Below are 22606 nucleotides of genomic sequence, written 5' to 3' on the forward strand. Positions count from 1 at the left end.
TGCCACACTTTATGAATTGTCCCTGGGGATTGTCCCTTCCTCTGAGGCAGACCGAGGGGGGGGGCGCGCTTGGGGGTGATGTCATGAAAGGGCAGGAAATTGTTCCGCATTTAATCTTATGATGGTAGCGTAATAACTGCAAAGGAGGAAGCAGAGAGAGGAACTTGCGGGCTTTTCTGCCTCAGGCACCAAAAGAGCTTGTGACCCACTTTGCGCACCTGGGTTTGGGGTGGAGAGCAAGACTGGATGCTGCTGTTCGAGTACCAAAACGGTTTGGACCCGATGGCAGAAGGGGTGTGAGGAAAAAGAAGAGGAAGGGAAGATCAGGAGGAAAAGAGATGTTCTGAGAAGTCTCAAACAGTGGGTGAGAAAAGAAATTGTAAACGACAGTGGGTATTTGTTCAACGATTATATTTTTTCAAAGAAAAGTTTCAGATGAAATAAGACTTTGGGTTAGCAAGAGCATGAGCTCCTCACTTTGCCTTTGGCTGGAGGGGATCTACCTTAGATTCCCCCACTGATTTCCACACGGGGCAGCTCCCCCTTTTGCACCGGGCAGCTTACATGGTGGGGGCGTAGGGAGGGGGAGAGGCAGCGATCTACCGTATTTTTTGCACCATAACACTCACTTTTTTCCTCCTAGAAAGTAAGGGGAAATGTCTGTGCGTGTTATGGAGCGAATGCCTACAGATGGCGGGGGGGATCTGCTGCAGTCGTGAGCAGAGGATCCATGGTTCCCCTTCCTTCCCTCCTCCGTGGCTTGCTTTGAAACGGCAAAGCGGGAGAAGAGCCGCTGAGTGGGGAGGAGAGAGGGACAGAGAGCCTGCTTGCTTTAAAGGAGCAAAGCGGGAGAGGAGAGGAGCCTTCTCCTCTTATACCCCTCTTCTGCATTGTTAACAGCATCCTTCTCCACCCACCCCACGCGTGTTCCTTGTCCCTTGAGTGCTTTTCCTTCCCTCCCCACTTAAAACGTGGTTACAAAGCACGGATCCACATGGATCCTCAGGATTTTTGCACTGGGTCACCCCAAATTCACCATCAGATCACATAGCATGTCCATGGCTACAGCTTGCACCAAAAAAATCATGCACCCACTGTTGCCTGGGGCCGCAGTGGTGCAAAAACGTGGTTACAAAGCATGGATCCACATGGATTCTCAGGATTTTTGCATTGGGCTACCCCAAACTCACCGTCAGGTCACATGTCTGTGGCCACAGCATGAACCACAAAAATCATACATCCGCTGTTTCATTTAGAATATTTCTTTTCTTGTTTTCCTCCTCTAAAAACTATGTGCGTGTTATGGTCGGGTGCGTGTTATAGAGCGAAAAATACGGTATTTTAGAGAACTCTGTCCAAAACTCTTCCACTTCGGGGCGCTCTCCAGGCGCCCGATTGGCTGAGAGGGGAGCGCAGCGCGCAGCGAGTGTACGCGCCCGGCCAAGCCCTTGCTCCGGGACCCAATGGCTGCTTTCGGAGGAAGGGGACCAAGGGGGTGGCTGGTGGGGAAGGCGCGTGCGCGCTCCGCCGCCTCTGCCTCTGCTGCAAGACAACAGGCCGGAGGAGAGTTTTGAAAGCTGCGCTTTGCAAAATGATGGTGAGATAGTACGAAGGGGCCAAAGTGTGGCCGTGGATGTGCGTGATAGAGTCCTGTTTTAAAGCCCCAGGAAGCGCGCTGTGATGGTCTCTCTCTATCTCTCTGGTTCTCTGCTCCTCTTGATTTTACGCGCGTGCGTAAAACGATTAAACGATTGACATCAATGTCCTCCTGAATCTCTGCCCTATACAGTGGTACCTCGGGTTACATACGCTTCAGGTTACAGATGCTTCAGGTTACAGACTCCGCTAACCCAGAAATAGTACCTCAGGTTAAGAACTTTGCTTCAGGATGAAGCCTTGTGGCGGATACCATGAAATGCTCCTGCAGCCCCAAAGCACCCATTTGTATAGCACTGCTGACTCCTAAACTGGAAAGTTGCAACTTGTGGTTGTGGTGACATGGGGTGAGCCAGACCCTACCTTAAATTGAGCAGGGGCAGTTGTGAAAACTCAATTGGGGGTCTCTGGGGTGATGGTAAGGTAAAGGTAAAGGGACCCCTGACCATTAGGTCCAGTCGTGACCGACTCTGGGGTTGCGGCGCTCACCTCACTTTATTGGCCGAGGGAGCCAGCGTACAGCTTCTGGGTCATGTGGCCAGCATGACTAAGCCGCTTCTGGAGAACCAGAGCAGCGCATGGAAACGCCATTTACATTTCCGCTGGAGCGGTACCTATTGATTGCACTTTGACATGCTTTCAAACTGCTAGGTTGGCAGGAGCAGGGACCAAGCAACGGGAGCTCACCCCGTCACGGGGATTCGAACCGGTGACCTTCTGATCAGCAAGTCCTAGGCTCTCTGGTTTAACCCAGAGTGCCACCCGCGTCCCTGGGGGTGATGGTGGGTGCTCTCTATTCAATGTCTGGGGCTGAATCTATTGATAGGGGTTCCAGGGTTGTGGAGACTGAGAACATTCTTATGGGAATGTTGTGGATAGTAGCAGAGGATATATTGATTAAATATTATTCTTCCATAGCTAGTGAGTCAGTAGCAGGGTACATTCCCCAGTGTATTGCAGGAAGCTAGTTGGTAGGCAGTGTTCTCGAAGCTACGAACATGTGTTTGACCAAACTGCGGGAGGCAGTGGAGGACAGGAGTGCCTGGCATGCTCTGGTCCATGGGGTCACGAAGAGACAGACACGACTAAACAACAACAAAGTTGGTAGACTCGTTTGAATCTCTTGAGTTAAGCAATCCAGTCTGGCTTATCCAGATGGGGTTATTCCTGGTAAATTCCCCTTTAATCCCTCCAAAAGGAATAAAGACACAACAGTCTTCTTTAAAAGCACTGTAATGATAAGAAGTTTACTTACATTCAGTTCACAGTAGGTTCCCTGAAGGCAGGCTTTTAGCTTGTAGTTACAAAAAAGAGTTTAAGTTCATCCCATATGGGGATTGATCCCATGTCTCACAGGGTCACACCAATCTACCTGATCACATGCAGGGGGAGGATGCTCCAGACCAGGTGTGACAGGAAGTCCTCCTGGCTGGAGTAACATCCACCTGTGTGTCCACTCTGGGCAAACAGGAAATGTACTTGACTGCTTATGTTGCTTCCTTGCAGGGTCTGGTGACCTTTGAAGATGTGGCTGTGTATTTCACAGAAAGCCAGGGTGCCCTGCTGGACCCAGACCAAAGGATTTTGTATAAAGATGTCATGATGGAGAATTATGGGAATGTGGCCTCATTCGGTAAGGAACTTGACTTGACGTTCTGTAAGAACATAAAGGGTAGGTATCGCCTCTCCATCACTGGACAAATAAGGAGTCTGTATTAATTTAGATTTCTTCAGTAATTCCTCCCCCCTCTTCCTAACTTATTAAACCTAGGTGAGTTGCATAATATACTTAAAAAGGTAAAGGGACCCCTGACAGTTAAGTCCAGTCGCAAATGACTCTGGGGTTGTGGCGCTCATCTTGCTTTATTGGCCGAGGGAGCCGGCGTTTGTCTGCAGGCAGCTTCCGGGTCATGTGGCCAGCATGACTAAGCCGCTTTTGGTGAACCAGAGCAGCGCACGGAAACGCCGTTTACCTTCCCACTGGAGCGGTACCTATTTATCTACTTGCACTTTGACGTGCTTTTGAACTGCTAGGTTGGCAGGAGCAGGAACCGAGCAATGGGAGCTCACCCCATCGTGGGGATTCGAACCGCCGACCTTCTGATCGGCAAGTCCTAGGCTCTGTGGTTTAACCCACAGCGGCACTTTCACTATAATCTATGGCAGGCTAGGCTGATGGAAGACCTAGGTGGGTATCAGGAATGTTGTCCTAACCATAATTCTGACAATAAATCATGGCATCGATGGGTTCCTTCTCAAGAGGATTATTATGACTACTAATCTCATTCTACTTATTATAATTTATCACCTGCTCTTCCCCTTAGGGTGGGTTAACATTAAAACGCAATATGATCTTACACCTTAATAACTTGATTATACAGTGGAACCTCTACTCACGACCACAATCCATTCTGAAGGCCTGTCCTTATGGTGAAACGGGTCACTGGGAGAGGCGCCATTGTGCGCAGGCTCGGGCAGTGATTGCCCACTTCTATGCATGCGCAAACGGTGGCAAACCCACCGGTTATTTCCAGGTTTGCTGTGGACGCAACTTGGAACGTCCGCGAGTAGAGGCGGTTGTAAGTAGAGGTTCTACTGTGTACTATTGCTGTACAGTGGTACCTTGGGTTAAGAACTAAATTCGTTCTGGCGGTCCGTTCTTAACCTGCAACTGTTCTTAACCTGAAGCACCACTTTAGCTAATGGGGCCTCCCGCTGCTGCTGCGCTCCTGGAGCACAATTTCTGTTCTCATCCTGAAGCAAAGTTCTTAACCCGAGGTACTATTTCTGGGTTTGCGGAGTCTGTAACCTGAAGCATCTGTAACCCGAGGTACCACTGTACTGTGTATTTTGGGTCTATGGACCGCAATAAAGCTGTGTGTGTGTGTGTGTGTGTGTGTGTGTGTGTACGCATTCAATATGAAAACAGTTTAAAACAACTTAGGATCACAGAAATAAAGATGGTTGTACAAATATGCACCTCATGTGTCAAAAACCAGGGTAAAGAGGTTCAGCGTTTGTTGGAAATTGCATAATGAAAGTCCCTTTTAGTGGCCACAGGGTAAGTCTGATCACATTCTATGTTCTCTTCTTTTCTGGGAAGGGTTTCCGTTTGCCAAGCCTGATCTCATCTGCCTGCTAGAAGGAGGGGAAGAGCCGTGGATTCGGGATGAACATGGCTTGGACGAAATTGAGAATTCTGCAGCCAGCTCAGGTGAGGGGCCCTGGCAAACCAGCTCATGAAATACCCTTTCCTGATTTCTTCTGACTCTGATCCTTCCCCTTTTAAAATCTTGGGAATATCCTCTATGCATCAGTCAGTTCCTTCTGGAGGAAGAGTTGCCTTTCTGGGATTAAACCCACCACAACCCCACTGCTTTATTCGCTCTTGTATACCTGGCTTCCCCCCCCCCCTTTTTTTAAGTGACCGAAATCGTTAAATGGTTTAGTTAAGCTGTCTTGAAGAGAAACTGCTGGGGGGGGGGGAGAGCAAGTCCATAGTTGCTGTGATTGGAATAATCAAACTACGTTACAGATAACACAGTGCTATTTTTCTAGAAAAAGGTGCCAGAACTCACCATGTCTTATAATGGCAATGGCACCCACCTGAGAGGTGCTGGAACTGAGTTCTGGTATTTATATATACAGTTGTATCTTGGAAGTCGAATGGAATCTGTTCCGGAAGTCCGTTCAACTTCCAAAACGTTAAGAAACCAAAGGTGTAACCAAAGCTCCTGCAGCCAATCAGAAGCCGCGCCGGACGTTCATCTTCCAAAAATGGTTAGAAAACTGGAACACTCACTTCTGGGTTTCAATCGTTTGGGAGCCGCTTTGTTCAGGAGTCAAGGCGTTTGAGATCCAAGATATGACTCTGTCTCTGTGTGTGTGTGTGTGTGTGTGTATACAGTCATACCTCGTGTTGCATCCGCTTCATGTTGTGTCTTTTCGCAATACGTCCCGCGGCAACCTGGAAGTACCGGAACGGGTTACTTTCAGGTTTTGCGCTCGCACATGCGCAGAAGCACTAAATCGCACTTCATGCATGTGCAGAAGTGCCAAATCGCGCCGTGCACCTGCGCAGACACACGCCTTTGGAGTTGTGGGCATTTCACATTTCCCCCTTCAACCTTCTTCTCAGGTTTCCGTCTCTCCAGTCCTCTAAAGTACATCTTTTTAATTTCTCATTTGCCCTTTATCCCTGCAGGTGAGTGTTGGAAATTGGTCCTGTCTGACGTGCAAGGTCCTGTCTTACTCAGAAATCGAACCTTGATGAGCACGAATGGTTCCATGCCCGTGAAAGAGCTTACACGTGCTTGCAATGCGGGGAATGTTTTGCTTGGAAATCAAAGCTTGCGAGGCACCGAACAGTCCATACAGGGGATAAGCCTTATAGATGCTTGGAATGCGGAAGGCGTTGTGGACAGAAATCCCATTTCCTGAACCACCAGAAAGTCCTTACTGGGGGGAAGGCTCACAAATGCTTGGATTGTGGGAAAGGCTTTGTTCAGAAATCGCATCTTGAGAACCACCGGCGAGCACAAAAAGGAGAGAAACTGTTTACATGCTTGGTGTGTGGAAAGGGTTTCGCTCGGAAATCAAATCTCAAGACGCACCTGAGAGTCCATACAGGAGAGAAACTGTACGAATGTTTGGAGTGCGGGAAGGGTTTCTCTGCAAAATCTAGTTTCATAGACCACCAGAGAGTCCACACAGGGCAGAAACCGTACGCCTGCACCAGGTGTGGAAAACGCTTTGCCTACAGATCACTACTTGCGACGCACCAGAGGGTCCACACAGGAGAAGAAACCCTATCAGTGTACGGAGTGTGGGAAACGTTTTTCCGATTCCTCCTCCTTTGCGAGGCACCGGCAAGTCCACACAGGAGCGAAACCCCATAAATGCGCAGAGTGCGGGAAATGTTTCGCTCGGAAATCGAAGCTCATGGAGCACGCGAGAGTCCACACGGGAGAGAAACAGTATAAATGCTTGGAGTGTGGGAAGGCTTTTTCTTTGAAATCCACTCTCGTGGACCACCAGAAAGTCCACACGGGGGAGAAATCATACGAGTGCTTGGCGTTTCGCCGCTTCCACGACCTTTGTCAGACATCGTAGAATCCATATGGGACAGAAACCGTATGAGTGCTTGGAGTGCGGAATGCGCTTCGCTCGGAACTCCAATCTCACGATACACCAGAATGTCCATACAGGAAACAAACCATACGAATGTTTGGCCTGTGGGAAGTGTTTTGCTCAGAAATCGCATCTTGCGAGGCATGAGAGAGTCCACACGGGAGAGAAGCCCTATAAATGCTCAGCATGTGGGAAGTGCTATGCTCAGAAATCTCATCTCGTGGTACACCAGCGAGTCCATGCAGTAGAGGTTCCTTACAAATGTCTGGATTGTGGGCAGTGTTTTGCCAACCCTGAAGGCTTTGCAAAACACCAGAGGGAGCGCACACTGGCCTCAGGAAAAGTTGGGACAAGCTGGTACATCGCTGTTCAAATTGAGTAAGGCATTCTGCCAGTCAGTGCAGTGATGTTGAGGTCATGGCCGCCATTCAGTCTGTTCTACTCAGATATTCAATATCAGTGGGGAGTTTTTTTGGAGGGGGCAGCAAGGAAATATCTGTAGGAACAAAGTGAGGGGCATGGCAGCATTGAGAAAGCATCTCAAAGCACGCGATCTGCTTATTACAAATTGTGTCATTTTCAGAAACGAGAAACGGGAGCTCAATTCCACAGTACTGGTCAGAATTCCTAGATCCGTGTGAGATCTGGCTGGATATTCCACAGCAGAGATGAAGAACCTGTAACCCTCCAGATGTTGAATCCCAGCTCCCATCAGCCTCAACCAGGTTGACCAACGATCAGGCATGATGGGAATTGTAGTCTCAGATAACATCTGAACGGCGGAGGTTCTTCATCCCTCCTCTGCAGTAATTTTACCAATATTTTGCCACTGGCCTGAGATGAAGGTTACGGAATTGGTTTGGGGAGAGGGAGGGTAGTCAAGATGAGAAAAGAGACTTTCTCCTAACTGTATAACAATAAATTCCTTCATTTACGGTTGTGGGACAGGAATTAATCGAGGTGTAGTGCGATCTGGTAGATTTGAGGGACGGAAGACAAAATAATCTCCTTGTAACCGTATAACAATAAAGCCTTAAATGCCATTAATTTGTTTTAAAAAAAGTTCTCTGAGGGGTTCTTTTTTTTAAAAAAAGTGTACATTATTTTCTAAATATTAAGTGGTAACATAACTCCTCTCTACAAAAAGTGTTTCTGAGGTATTTTCTCAGAGTGGTGTGACATCTTTTTTTGTGTCTGTGGGACTGAACTGAGATGGAGACTCTCTGGCCCACAAGCAAGGCGGGACACACCAGACACCCCTATTTTGCCCTTACTTTCTTTTAACCCCAAGTGCTCAGGAAAATCTGTCAAAATCCTCAGTCACTTGAAAACTAGGAAGTTATTTTTTTTAAGTACAGTCAAAGGCGACTATGGGGTTGTGGCGCTCATCTCGCTTTCCAGGCCGGGGGAGCCAGCGTTTGTCCACAGACAGCTTTCCGGGTCATGTGGCCAGCAGGACTAAACTGCTTCTGGTGCAATGGAGCACTGTGACAGAAACCAGAGTGCACGGAAACGCCATGTGCCTTCCCACCACAGAGGTACCTATTTATCTCCTTGCACTGGCGTGCTTTCAACCTGCTAGGAGCTGGGACAGAGCAACGGGAGCTCACCCTGTCGCGGGGATTCGAACCACCAACCTTCCGATCGGCAAGCCCAGGAGTCTGAGTGGTTTAGACCACAGCATCCCTAGTTATTGCATTCACAAGCCCCACAAATAACTCAGAGGTGCATTTTAAATAAAAGCACACATTCTACTCATGTAAAAACAAGCTGATTCCCAGACCGTCTGCAGGCCGGATTTAGAAGGCGATTGGACCGGATCTGGCCCCCGGGCCTTAGTTTACCTACCCATGGACTGGGGCGACCAAGGTTTGAATCCCACCCCCCCTATCTCAGCCATGCAGTTTCAGTGAGTGAACTTGGGCCAGCCGCACTCTTTAACTGCCTCACCTCGCAGGGTTTTTGTTTTCCCACAGATGGGCGCAGACAAACGATATACGCAGCCTCAAGCTCTTTGGAGGAAAGGCCCAGATATAAATGTAATAAATAAATGAGGAAAGGAGTGCTTGTTGCCGCAGACAAGGTTGCCAACAAACTTGATAATAGATGTTGAAACATCTCTTACCAGTAATAACTAAACGGAACTTACCTGTATTATTATTGATCATAGTTGGGGGAGTGGTGCAGGAAAAACAACTTACCCCTTAACTTAAAGAAAACAAAAGAGATTTTTGTGGACTTTAGGAAATGTAAATTGAATATTCAGCCACTTATTATTGAGGGGAAGTGCGTGGAACAGGTCTCAGTGTTTCAATTTCTGGGAATGAAGTTGAGAGATGACCTAACCTGGGGAGAAAACAGCAAAGACCTGATGAAGAGAGCACAGCAGAGTTTATATTTTCTGAGAATCCTCCGGAAAAACAATCTCTCAAAGGACCTGTTGATGACATTTTACCACTGTACTGTGGAGAGTGTATTAACTTATGGTCTCTGTGTGTGGTTTGGGAGCTGCACGGCCAGGGGGAAAACAACGCTGTCCAGGGTTGTAAAGACTGCGGAGAGAATAATTGGGTGCACTCTTCCCACCTTGAATCAAATCTACGCTTCCAGGTGCCATAAGAAAGCTGCAGAGATAGTGCAGGATAGTGCACACCCCGGAAATGATCTCTTTCAGCTTCTGCCTTCTGGAAGAAGGTACAGGGCTATTAAGACTAGGACTAGCCGCCTGAGAAACAGTTTCTATCCAAATGCAATTTTGATTTTAAACGCTGTGTAAGGAGTCTCTATGGGAGTATGTTGTATTTAAAAATGGGGTATCAGAGTTTTTAGGGGGCTAAACAGGCTGGGATAGCAGGCTTGTTGGTTTTTTAATGTCTTATGTAGAATTTTTTCAGTTTTGTTGTTCTGTATGGGACAATGACAATAAAGAGTATTGTATTGTATTGTATCATATCGTATTGTAATATACAGAAGAAGCCGGTGTGTTATAGAGGTTAAGAGCCCTGCACAAGGCCCTGGGAGACCTGGGTTGAAATCCCCAACCAGCCCTGACCAGTCTCTCAGAAGCCTAACCTGACTTCGCAGGGCTGTTGTGAAGATCAAATGGGGAAGGGGGGAACCACGCATGCGCACTGAGCTCCTTGGTAGAGAAGGGGCTTGAGAATGCAGTAACTAGGGATGCGGGTGGCGCTGTGGTCTAAACCACTCAGACTCTTGGGCTTGCCGATCGGAAGGTTGGTGGTTCGAATCCCCGCGATGGGGTGAGCTCCCGTTGCTCTGTCCCAGCTCCTGCCAACCTAGCAGTTTGAAAGCACGCCAGTGCAAGGAGATAAATAGGTACCTCTATGGTAGGAAGGTAAACGGCGCTTCTGCACTCTGGTTTCTGTCACTGCTCTGTTGCGCCAGAAGCAGTTTAGTCCTGCTGGTCACATGACCCAGAAAGCTGTCTGTGGACAAATGCCGGCTCCCTCAGCTTGAAAGTCCAGTCACCTTTGACTGGACTTAACCGTCCAGGGGTCCTTTACCTTTTTCTTTTTTTACCTAAATGCAATAATTATATATTTACACATACACCCCCCCCCCCCATTATTGGAGTAACTAGACATGAGAAGGGGTTAATGTGCAAGTGCAAATCGCTCCACCTATGAGCTCATTGCACGTGCAAGGTCAACCAGTTGCTATGGCAATGGCCCAGCGCCTTGCCTATATCCGTGATGAATATAGCTCAGCTTAGTTTGTGCGCCGTCATCCTTATGTAGAGTGCGCTGGTCTTGAATTGCTGGAGTTCATTTGGAACAACCGGGATCCGTTGCCAACCCGGCAAGCTGTAGCTTTATCTACGCACTGTTTTGCTGAGCCTTCTCTTCTGCAACAACAGAAAACCATTTGGACCTTTGCTGAGTGGGACGGGGAGCAACTTTCCCCCGCGTGGAAATGCATGTTCTCCTATCAGATCCCACCGATCACCCCCAAGGTCAGAGCAGTGCGTGCGATGATGCCATAAGTCTCGCCCGCGCGCTCTCCGAGATCAGGGTCTATTTGCGCGACTCTCTTTCCTCCGTCCGGCGACGCCTGTAGCACCTAGGAGAGGGGCAAGAGAGGCGGGTCCCAGCCTCCGATCCGATCCCTTCGCGCTCCTCCAAGGTCCGCACTCTCCTCCAGCTTGCGCGAGTGCGCAGGGAGGGCGCGCAAGGCTACCTTTGCCTGGGATCGTCTCCGCCAGCTTGGAGGCTGCAGCAGCCAAGAAGACGCGTCTTCACTTTGGGTGAGTAGGGTTTACCTTTAGAATTATACATGTTGCATTAAAAAAACAAAAACCTTTATTTTTATTTCTTCCTAATCTGAGTGTATCCGTCAAATTATAAAAAACCCCATAAACATAAAAATCTCTCGCGCGCCCCCAAATAGCGAGCAAGCTTGCTATTCAGAGCTCTTCTTCCAGCTGTTAAACAAAGCGGGGAGTGGCGAGTTGGTCTAATGGGGAGGGGGGCAAAATGGCGTCTGCAGGATTTCCTTTAAAGATGCGATGTGGGAGGCGATTTTGGTCTTTGATAGATCAGGCTGTGCCCAGGGAAAGCGCCACCGCTTGGATAAAAATACACACCGCGGTTCTTCTCGCCTGCGATTGCGCGCAGGTCCGAGAAAGAGAGAGGGACGGAGTTTGCATTCTCAGAAACCTTAGTCCGAGAAATAGACACACGGCAGAGTTTAGCAAAGATGAAAATTAATTTTAGGTTTAAAAAGAGAGAGAAGGGGAAAAAATTAAATGCACATTGGATTGTATATGTTGAAAAGGTTGAAACTTAGTAAAAATATAATTGAGAGAGAAAGAAAGAAAGAGGCTCCATGTTAGCCAGTTGTTAGTCTTACCTAGTATAGAGAATGAAGTCTTTCCTAGAAAAGGGAAGAAAAGAGTTCTTGAGAAGCTGAAAGCTTGCTCACTATTTTTGTGATGTTGCACCTTGTCCTAATAAAAATAAAGTAGTTCCTGGCTGAGGGTTTTCAATTCCTTTTCAATGGACCAGTTCTTTGGCTTTTGTGCATCTTGCAGAATGGCAGAATCAGCTGTCCAGAAGTGGGTTTCTATCCCCAAGGGGCTTTCAACCACCTGGGCATGGGCTTCCTCAGTAATTTGGGTGGCAAATTGCTGTTTACAGTGACTGTAAAGTGTGACATCGCTTTTGGTGTGGGATGTAAGGAATTGATCTGGTAATCTTCCATCTTTCAGCCACAGAGAGATGGCCACTCCATGAGTTATCCTGTCCCAACTGGTAAACCTGTCTTACCTGGGAGCTCAAGGGTAGAACAGATAGTTTTTTGGCAGAAGGTACCAGGTGTAATCTTAGGTTTGCTCCAACAGGAAGGCAAGGACCTTGTAGCCATTCCCAGCTTGAACAGGAGGGGCCAAGGGCGTGACTCAGAGTAAGGAAGCTTCCTAGTGCATCAGTGTTGGAGCAACTGGACCTGAGAAGGGGTTCATTTCCTTCCTGAGCATAAATCACCCCATGGATGGGCTAATCAAATGTGCAAGGTCAGCCAAGCCAGTTGCTATGATAACAGCCCAGTGCACCAGGTATATCTGTGATTAATGAATTTCAGCTCAGTTAGTGTTTGTCAGCGCGAGTCGGAGTCTGTTGCTTGTCCAGTGCTGTCTTGAATTGCAGGAGTTTATTTGGAGCTACAGAGGTACGTTGTACTTGTATGTATCTGTATCTATATCCGCAAAAGCTTATAAGCTGTATGTCCTGGAACTGTTACACTAAGCCTTATCTTCTGCAGCTATTTGGACTTTAAACTGCTTCCATGTGGTGACTGGGACATGGAGCAACTTCCACTGTCCGAGCAATCAGTGTTGAAGCCTTTGAGAATTTCGCCCCTTCCTTTCTTCTCACCATGTGAAGTTAGCAAATGGCATGTCTGTTTTGGGGATGCGATGTTGCATTGAACGTTTATGCTTCTGAAAATGTCCCCTCTCTCTTTGCTTCACCCTCCTTAGCCCCGCAGAGTGAAAAAATGATATCCAAGTCTCAAATGAGATGGCCCCCACCTTCCAGGGCAAGGCAAGATGTTGCACAACAGCCAGACCAGGTAGGAGATCCTCTGTAAGCTGATTGGTGGGTGGGAGGAGATGGGAGGGGGAAAGCAGGACCTAATGCAAGGAGAGTCAACCAGGCAGGGAACAACCCAATGCACGACTTGTTTCCTTCCTTTCCTCCATCCCTCTCTCCTTGTGAATGTAAAAAGGCCTCTTCTGGATTGGATGAAAAGATCCATCTAGTCTAGTAAGTGGGACAATTTACGGCAGAAATAACTTTTGGAAGAACATTCCTACTAGATCCACAGACTAGTTTACCCAGGACAACGGATGGAGATTTGCGTTTCTCATTCACAGAGCAAGAAGTATGGGCATGTTTACAACCCACACTTTACAATCTCCATTAATACAAATCTTTCTTCTGTGTGTGGATCTCCCTTTCTGGCGTGGGGCATCTGGGGCAAGTCTACGCAGGAAGCAGATCACGTGGGGTGTGTGCGTGTGGAAAACTGAGCTTGCACCAGGACAGCCGCATTTTGAATGCCCTCCCCTGGTACAAAATGTCCTGCACATCATACTGCATGGACATCTCACAGACTAGAACACGCCGGATGACTATGCTAATTTTCTCTGCATAGGGAGGGTATTGTTACTGGTTTTGTTTTGTTTTGTTTTCTGTATGGAGGAGTATTCTGATCACCCATTGCAATCTAATTGGCACATTCCAGAAACCTTTTTTTTTTTAATCATGCAACCTGGGGTTTCGCATTTGGGGTTTGGGGCAGAAAAAAATATTGGCCTGTGTTGCTAGGGCTTTGGAGAGCAATGCACAAGTAGATGTGGCTTCAAGTGGTTTCTGTAAGTTGAGCTGAGTAAGATACCCTCTGGGGTGGCTACTTTCTGTTCTGTGTCTGTGGCTGAGACTTTTGAAAGGGATTCTAGAGTTGCAGAGTTCTATCCTTTTGAAACACGGGTGGCACTGTGGCCTAAACCACTAAATCCTAAAATGTTAGGATTTCCTCCTAATTTAATTATTGTACACCACCTAGCCCTTAAGCTGCATTATATTTATATTTTGAGAGGAGTCAGTGTTTGATATAGGGATGCGGGTGGTGCTGTAGTCTAAACCACAGAGCCTAGGGCTTGCTGATCAGAAGGTCGGCGGTTCGAATCCCTGCGATGAGGTGAGCTCCCGTTGCTCGGTCCCTGCTCCTGCCAACCTAGCAGTTCGAAAGCACGTCAAAGTGCAAGTAGATAAATAGGTACCACTCCAGCAGGAAGGTAAACAGCGTTTCTGTGCGCTGCTCTGGTTTTGCCAGAAGCGGCTTAGTCATGCTGGCCACATAACCTAGAAAAGCTGTCTGCAGACAAATATCGGCCCCCTTGGCCAGTAAGTGAGATGAGCACTGCAACCCCAGAGTCGTTTGCGACTGGACTTAACTGTCAGGGGTCCTTTACATTTACCTTATCCTTTTGAAACCATATGTGGGAAATGAGATGAGGGTCTCTCTGTCTTCGCAGGGGCCGGTGGTGACCTTTGAAGATGTGGCTGTATATTTCACGGAGAGCCAGGGGGTTCTGCTGGATCCTGACCAAAGGGCCTTGTACAGGGATGTCATGTTGGAGAATTATGGGAACGTGGCCTCGTTGGGTAAGGAGCATCTGTCTTCATTACGAAACAGCTGAATGTCTTCAGGGCAAATAACGACTTTATGTATTTATTAATGTCCTAATTTCTTAAGGTTTTTTAAGGTCAGATTGCATGATATACTTACCTTCTTGCAATGTCACGGCAGGCTATTCTGAGGGAAGACCAAGACATTACATTGTTCATGCATCTGCCCCATTCTTTAGCATCCTTTAGATCATTTAAGGCCGTACGCATGAGGTCAGGGATTTACAGGGCTTACTGACCACTGTATATTGAAATGGGTTAGAAATCCCGAGTAACACCGGTGCAAAATGGCAGAGATGGGCATGGGATTTTGGAGGAGCTCAGTTTTAAGGCAAACCACGTAGTGCAGGGGTCAGCAAACTTTTTCAGCAGGGGGCCGGTCCACTGTCCCTCAGACCTTGTGGGGGGCTGAACTATATTTTTTGGGGGGGGAATGAATGAATTCCTCTGCCCCACAAATAACCCAGAGATGCATTTTAAATAAAAGCACACATTCTACTCATGTAAAAACACTCTGATTCCCAGGCCGTCCACAGGCCAGATTTGGAAGGCGATTGGGCTGGATCCGGCCCCTGGACCTTAGTTTGCCTACCCATGACATAGTGGGTAAACAAATACAGTCATACCTCAGGTTACAGACGCTTCAGGTTGCGTGTTTTCGGGTTGCGTACCGCGCCAAACCTGGAAGTACCAGAACGGTTTACTTCCAAGTTTTGGTGCTCAAGCATGCACAGAAGCGCCGAATCGCAACCCACGTGTGTGCAGACGCAGTGCTGCGGGTTGTGAGCATGCCTCCTGCACGGATCACGTTCGCAACCCGAGCGTCCACTGTACAATAGCCAGCGTGCTGCCTAGGAAAAAGTCTTCTGACCTTTAAGTTACTGTAACAATGCACAATGCACAAACCATAGTTAAAGCTATGGTTTTCCCAGCAGTGATGTATGGAAGTGAGAGCTGGACCATAAAGAAGGCTGATCACCGAAGAATTGATGCTTTTGAATTATGGTGCTGGAGGAGACTCTTGAGAGTCCCATGGACTGCAAGAAGATCAAACCTCTCCATTCTGAAGGAAATCAGCCCTGAGTGCTCACTGGAAGGACAGATCCTGAAGCTGAGGCTCCAAGACTTTGGCCACCTCATGAGGAAAGAAGACTCCCTGGAAAAGACTCTGATGTTGGGAAAGATGGAGGGCACAAGGAGAAGGGGACGACAGAGGACGAGATGGTTGGACAGAGTTCTCGAAGCTACCAGCATGAGTTTGACCAAACTGCGGGAGGCAGTGGAAGACAGGAGTGCCTGGTGTGCTCTGGTCCATGGGGTCACAAAGAGGCAGACACAACTAAATGACTAAACAACAACAACAATGCACAGTGCAACCCGGAAAGGAAAGAAGAGGCGTTCAGGGATATTTGTTAAAAAATAATTTGCTGTTATTTTTATAGATTCAGGAAATTCAGCTATGTATTTGATGGTGAGTTGTGTTATGAAAGGTAGTTTTGGGGCTTGTTTTCCGGAGTCACTTTGTGGGGCTCCTAGGATGAGTTTGCGGGGGTTGACCACATCCTTAGACATTTTCTGTTTTTCTTTCCTGGGAAGGATCTCCATTCGCCAAACCTGAACTTATTTGCCAGCTGGAAAAGGGGGGAGAGCTCTGGGAGCCAGATTCTCAGGACTTGGATGAAACAGAGAGTTCCAGCTCCAACTCAGGTGAGGGGTTTTGGGAAACCAGGAGACCAAGACTCTTTCCACATTTCTGGGAAATCTGGCCATTATCCTTTTAAAATGTTAGGATTTCCTCCTAATTTAATTATTGTACAACACCTAGCCCTTAAGCTGCATTATATTTATATTTTGATAGGAGTTAGTGTTTGATATAGTGATGCGGGTGGCGCTGTGGTCTAAACCACTGAGCCTAGGGCTTGCTGATCAGAAGGTCGGCGGTTCAAATCCCCGCGACGGGGTGAGCTCCCGTTATTCGGTCCCTGCTCCTGCCAACCTAGCAGTTTGAAAGCACATCAAAGTGCAAGTAGATAAATAGGTACCGCTCCGGTGAGAAGGTAAACGGTGTTTCCGTGCACTGCTCTGGTTCGCCAGAAGCGGCTTAGTCATGCTGGCCACATGACCCGGAAGCTGTACGCTCGGCCAATAAAGCGAGATGAGCGCCGCAACTTTAGAGTCGTCCACGACAGGACCTAGCAGTCAGGAGTCCCTTTACCTTTACTAGTGTTTGATATACAGTGGAACCTCGGAAGCCAAACACCTTTGAACTCGAATGTTTTGGCTCCTGAATTATTGAAAACTGAAGTGATTGTTCCAGTTTTCAAACGTTTTTCGGAAGCCAAACATCCGGTGTGGCTTCCACAGCTTCTGATTGGCTGCAGGACGCTCCTGCAGCCAATCGGAAACTGTGCCTTGGTTTTCGAACTGTTCTGGGAGTTGAACAGACTCCCAGAATGGACTAAATTGGAAAACTAAGGTACAGTCATACCTCGGGTTGAATGCGCTTTGGGTTGAGCGCGTTCGAGTTGCGCTAGGCGGCAACCCGGAAGTAACGGAGCGCGTTACTTCCGGGTTTCTCCGCTTGCACATGCGCAGACGCTCAAAATGACATCACGCGCATGCGTGGAAGCGGGGGAAAGCGGCGCGTGCATGCGCAGACGTGCCGTCGCTAGTTACGTTTGCTTCTAGATATGAACAGGGCTCCTGAACGGATACCGTTCATATCCAGAGGTACCACTGTACGACTGTACTGGCATTGTGGGAGAAGGAAGAGGTGGGTGTTGATGGGCCTCTTCTTGACTTTATGTTAGTAGCTGAATTTCCACCTTCTAACTCTTAACATGTTTCAATCTTCTTTATCCTCCAAAATAAATATTTTTCTTACTATTTCCCCCATATCTCAGCAGGTCTGTGCAATCAAAAGAATTTATATTTCACGTGGGGGTTGCAGTTAACGCAGATATCTGCCCTTGCCAATCGCCAGCAAAAGATGGAAGGAGCGAAACTGAACAAATGCATGGACTGTGGAAAGCGCTTTGCTCGGAAATCAAAGCTCGTGGAGCACCAGAGAGTCCACACTGGAGAAAAACCGTACCAATGCTTCGAGTGTGGGAAACGTTTCGCTTGGAAATGGCCGCTTGTGATACACCAGAGAGTCCACACGGGAGAGAAACCTCACCAATGCTTGGAGTGTGGGATGCGCTTTGCTGAAAAGCCAAAACTCAACAGGCACCAGAGTGTCCACACTGGAGAGAAGCCGTATAAGTGCTCCGAATGTGGCAAAACGTTTGCTCAGAAATCGTACCTCATGATGCACCAGCGAATCCACACGGGAGAGAAGCCATTTCAGTGCTTGGATTGCGGCAAAGGCTTCGCCCACAAATCGAAACTTGTGAGCCACCAGAGGGTTCACACCGGAGAGAAAGCGCACAAGTGCTTGGAATGCGGCAGATGTTTTGCTCACAAATCGTACCTCGTGATGCACCGCCGAACCCACACGGGAGAGAAACCTTTCGAATGCGTGGACTGCGAGAAGTCCTTTGCCCAGAAATCACACCTCACGATCCACCGCCGAACCCACACGGGAGAGAAACCTTTCAAATGCCTGACGTGTGGGAAATGCTTTGCCGATTCCTCTGCCTTTACGGGACACCAGAGGGTCCACACCGGCGAGAAAACCTACAAATGCGCGCAGTGTGGGAAGTGTTTTGCTTGGAAATCAAACCTCACTCTGCACCAGAGAAGCCACGCGACCGAGGAAGCGTGCAAATGCTCCGAGTGCGGGAAATGTTTTGCTCGGAAATCGCACCTCCGCAGCCACGAGAGAGTCCACAGAGGAGAGAAACTGTACAAATGTTTGGAGTGTGGGAAATGCTTCTCCTGGAAGTTGCATCTCGCGAACCACCAGAGAGTCCACGGGGGAAAGAAACCACATAAGTGTTTGGAGTGTGGGAAGTGCTTTGGTCAGAAATCGTACCTCACAATCCACAAAAGCGTTCACACGGGAGAGAAGCCCTTTAAATGTTTGGAGTGCGGGAAATGTTTTAATCTCAAGTCCCGTCTTGTGGAACATCAAAGAATCCACACGGGAGAGAAACCCTACACATGCAAAGAGTGCGGGAAGGCTTTTGCTAACAAATCAAATCTCCAGACACACCTGAGAGTCCATACAGGGGAAAAGCCGTTCAAATGCCTGGAGTGTGGGAAGTGTTTCACGGTGAAATCTAGTCTCGTGAAGCACCACAGGGCCCACACAGGAGAGAAACCTTATAAATGTGTGGAGTGTGGGAAATGTTTTGCTTGCAAATCGCAATACGTGATGCACCAGAGGATCCACACGGGAGAGAAACCCTTTAAATGCACAGAGTGCGGGAAATGTTTTGCTCGGACGTCGTACCTCAAAAACCACCAGAGACTTCACACTGGGAAGAAGCCGTATAAGTGCTTAAAGTGTAGGGAATGTTTTTCTTTGAAATCAGCCCTTCTCAGACACCAGGCAGCTCACACAGATGACGGACCTCATGAATATTCATCCCAGTAGAGATTCTTCACACCTGAGAACACCAGGTAAGACATTGTTATATTTATTTCCACATGTTATAATTTTGACTGGCCTAATTATGTCTATGGGGCAGAGATTCTCCACTGCTGAGCAGATCAATACGACCTGCCTTAAATGATCATTCTTCTTTAATTTATTGATTAATTGATTGATTAGTTTCATTTCTATACCATTCTTCATCCGAAGATCACAGGATGGTTTGCAATAGAAAAACACAAAAGGACATAACATAGTAACAAAGTCAAACAATACCCTTCCCCCCCCCCCACAAAAAGTAGTTTAAAAGGCCATTGTTGTTGTTTAGTCATTTAGTCGTGTCCGACTCTTCATGACCCCATGGACCAGAGCACGCCAGGCACTCCTGTCTTCCACTGCCTCCCGCAGTTTGGTCAAACTCATGCTGGTAGCTTCGAGAACACTGTCCAACCATCTCGTCCTCTGTCATCCCCTTCTCCTTGTGCCCTCCATCTTTCCCAACACCAGGGTCTTTTCCAGGGAGTCTTCTCTTCTCATGAGGTGGCCAAAGTATTGGAGCCTCAGCTTCAGGATCTGTCCTTCCAGTGAGCACTCTGGGCTGATTTCCTTCAGAATGGAGAGGTTTGATCTTCTTGCAGTCCCCGGGACTCTCAAGAGTCTCCTCCAGCACCATAATTCAAAAGCATCAATTCTTCGGCGATCAGCCTTCTTTATGGTCCAGCTCCCACTTCCATACATCACTACTGGGAAAACTTTAACTATACAGACCTTTGTTGGCAAGGTGATGTCTCTGCTTTTAAAAGGTCACAGATTGTTTAATTAGTCAAAGGCCAAAATTAACCCGATGAGCTAGTTTACTTCATGAAGAGAAGGTTTTTTCTTTCTTTCTTCTTTTTTTACATGGGGAAATATTTTTGGCTGACTCTCCTCCCATGTCCTCAGTCTGAAGCAGTACAGTCTAGGATTCTAATCTTCATTCTGTAGAATGGGAAGATCAGGTTTAGCTTGAAATGTTTACCTATTATTTATTTATTTATTAAATTTCTACACCGTCCCTCATCTGAAGTTGATAGGGCGGTTTGCAATATAAAAACACAGCCATTTATAGTGTAATAAAAATCAAAAACAATTCCTACCCCCACCCCCCAATTTAAAAAGGCCATAGATTATTTAATTAGCCAAAGGCCTGGGAGGAAAATAATGTTTTTGCCTCAACCTAAAAGATATGTAACGAGGGTGCCAGGCAAGCCTCTCTGGGGAGAGCATTCCACAAGTGGGGAGCCACTGGAAAAAAGGCCCCGTTCTCGTGTTGCCACCCTCTGGACCTCTCGCAGAGGAGGCACACAAAGAAGGGCCTCAGATGATGAACACAGGGTCTGGGGAGAGTCAGACCTTGAGGTACTGTGGCTCTGAGACATTCAAGGCTTTATGAGTCAAAACCAGCACTTTGAATCAGGCCCGGAAACTAATTGGCAGCCAATGTAGTTGGGCCAGGATTGGCATTATATATATACATAAATTAGATTATGTTTTTTATTATTTTTCAGTTACAATAATCTAATAGTAGCCTCATTATAACAATGCCAAATTATAATACAATTACTAATACCAATCATTCAGATACCAAATTATATAATTTAGGTGCCCCCCCCCGGCATGCTAGAATTAATGGTTTGATAATTTACTTTATTTCTGCATTCCAAAATCGTATTAATTTCAATTACACCCCAGTCCAAATAACAATCCCTTATGCAACAACCGCAACGTTAACGACTTCCATTCGTATTAAATGATTTATAAAGCTACAAGGGAAGCATTCAAGCTATATCCTTGTTCTTCCTGTGTGTGGCAATTATTCTGTCCGTGTTGTTTCTTGTAAAATATTATGTCTGTCTTTTCAGAGGCAGACCTTTGTATATAACGTGTTGCAGTAATCTAATTCTCTTTCTATTTCTTCACCTCAGCATCTTATCCGAGAGAAATGCTCTTCTGCAAAGTCCATGGGAGCACTGAGTTTTGGGAGAAGATAGAGAAGTCACTTGAGAAAGAATATTGTCTGAGGAAACAGACTTTGCCAAAAAGATGGTTGATAATGTATGCCACAACAGCAGCAAGAATACTTATTGCAAAGTATTGGAAGACCCAAGATCTACCCACTCTGGAAGAATGGCAGATGAAGGTGATGGACTACATGGAACTGGCGGAAATGACTGGCAGGATCCGAGACCAGGGAGAAGAGTCGGTGGAAGAAGATTGGAAGAAATTTAAAGACTATTTACAGAAATATTGCAAAATTAATGAATGTTAGAATGATGTCAGAATGAAGTTAAGTGGTTTTAGCAGCAATGTCATAAAGGTATGTAAAAATGGATTGTTAATAGGTGAGAATCTAAAGCTATAATATATTAAGTTAAAGGACTAAGACAAAAACAAAGAGGGAAAGGAATTGCTGAATTAACCAATTGAACTGGAATACAAAAAAGGGAGGTGAGAGGAGGTCAGGGAAGCAAGGAAATGAAATGTAAGATACGGAAGGATTAATTTGTTTTTAAGTGTTTTTTGTTTTTTTCCCTGTACCTTGTATTTTGTATGTTTTTTCTCTTTTTTTATTTTTTCCCTTGTTTTTTTTCTCTCTTTATGTAATTTTTTTGTTTCTGAAATTTTAATAAATATCATAAAAAAAAAAGATGGTTGATAATGAACATATTTCTGCAAAGGGGGAGGCATTATGAGTGTTTGACGCATGTCTGAAAGTACATTTAACCTGGGAGTGTGTATGTGTGTGTTTATAGACTGGTGCTTTTATTGCTATCTACTGGCACTTCAGACAAGATTTTCCGGATCTGGGGAGGATGCCGTTAATCACTAAAAGCATATCTTTATTAAAGTGACAAAAAAGAAGGAGTTCTAAATTATTGTAGCAAATTGTCTGCTGTTAGGACTTGCCGATCAGAAGGTCGGTGGTTCGAATCCCCACAATGAGGTGAGCTCCCGTTGCTCGGTCCCTGCTCCTGCCAACCTAGCAGTTCGAAAGCACGTCAAAGTGCCAAGCAGATAAATAGGTACTGCTCTGGTGGGAAGGTAAACGGCATTTCCATGCGCTGCTCTGGTTCGCCACAAGCGGCTTAGTCATGCTGGCCACATGACCCGGAAGCTGTACGCCAGCTCCCTCGGCCAATAAATTGAGATGAGCGCCGCAACCCCAGAGTCGGCCACGACTGGACCTAATGGTCAGTGGTCCCTTTACCTTGGGTTAAGAACTTAATTCGTTCTGGAGGTCCGTTCTCAACCTGAAACTGTTCTTAACCTGAGGTACCACTTTGGCTAATTGGGGCTTCCCGCTGCGCCGTTGCTGCACAATTTCTGCTCTCCTCCTGAAGCAAAGTTCTTAACCCGAGGTACTATTTCTGGGTTAGCGGAGTCTGTAACCTGAAGCATCTGTAACCTGAAGCATCTGTAACCTGAAGCATCTGTAACCTGAGGTACCGCTGTAGTTGACCTTAAGTCAGAGTTGGGTTTGTAGTCTGGATAAGAGGAGAGTGAGAGGAGATAGGATAACCATCTTCAAATATCT

General features: G+C 47.0%; 1 protein-coding gene and 1 long non-coding RNA gene across 4 annotated transcripts in view; one reads left to right on the forward strand and one right to left on the reverse strand.

Moving 5' to 3' along the window:
• LOC308470213 overlaps window positions 1–22606 on the reverse strand; it is a 143058-nt gene that overhangs the window by 11642 nt on the left and 108810 nt on the right. The gene's annotated exons all lie outside the window — the stretch shown is intronic.
• On the forward strand, window positions 10276–21392 carry LOC308469537 (uncharacterized protein). Of its 3 annotated transcripts, none has more exons than XM_080992132.1 (6): window positions 10276–11050; window positions 12782–12873; window positions 14342–14471; window positions 16092–16202; window positions 17399–19061; window positions 20997–21392. In XM_080992132.1, the coding sequence occupies exons 2-5, from the start codon at window positions 12799–12801 to the stop codon at window positions 19033–19035; spliced, it is 1953 nt and encodes a 650-aa protein (XP_080848258.1). In that variant the 5' UTR covers window positions 10276–11050; window positions 12782–12798; the 3' UTR covers window positions 19036–19061; window positions 20997–21392. The 3 variants fall into 3 exon arrangements, with proteins under 3 accessions (XP_080848258.1, XP_080848260.1, XP_080848259.1); XM_080992134.1 differs by having other exon boundaries at window positions 17402–19061; XM_080992133.1 differs by lacking the exon at window positions 10276–11050 and adding an exon at window positions 12159–12358.

This window comes from Podarcis pityusensis (assembly GCF_964106645.2).
Source record: "Podarcis pityusensis genome assembly, chromosome: 2".
NCBI classification, from domain to species: domain Eukaryota; kingdom Metazoa; phylum Chordata; class Lepidosauria; order Squamata; family Lacertidae; genus Podarcis; species Podarcis pityusensis.

Excerpts from the sequence above, each read along its gene's own strand:
- LOC308469537 (XM_080992132.1), top strand. The coding sequence starts at position 12,799 with ATGATATCCAAGTCTCAAATGAGATGGCCCCCACCTTCCAGGGCAAGG. Across the intron at positions 12,874-14,341 it reads TTGCACAACAGCCAGACCAG|GGGCCGGTGGTGACCTTTGA; the intron begins GTAGGAGATCCT and ends CTGTCTTCGCAG. Across the intron at positions 14,472-16,091 it reads TGGGAACGTGGCCTCGTTGG|GATCTCCATTCGCCAAACCT; the intron begins GTAAGGAGCATC and ends TTTCCTGGGAAG.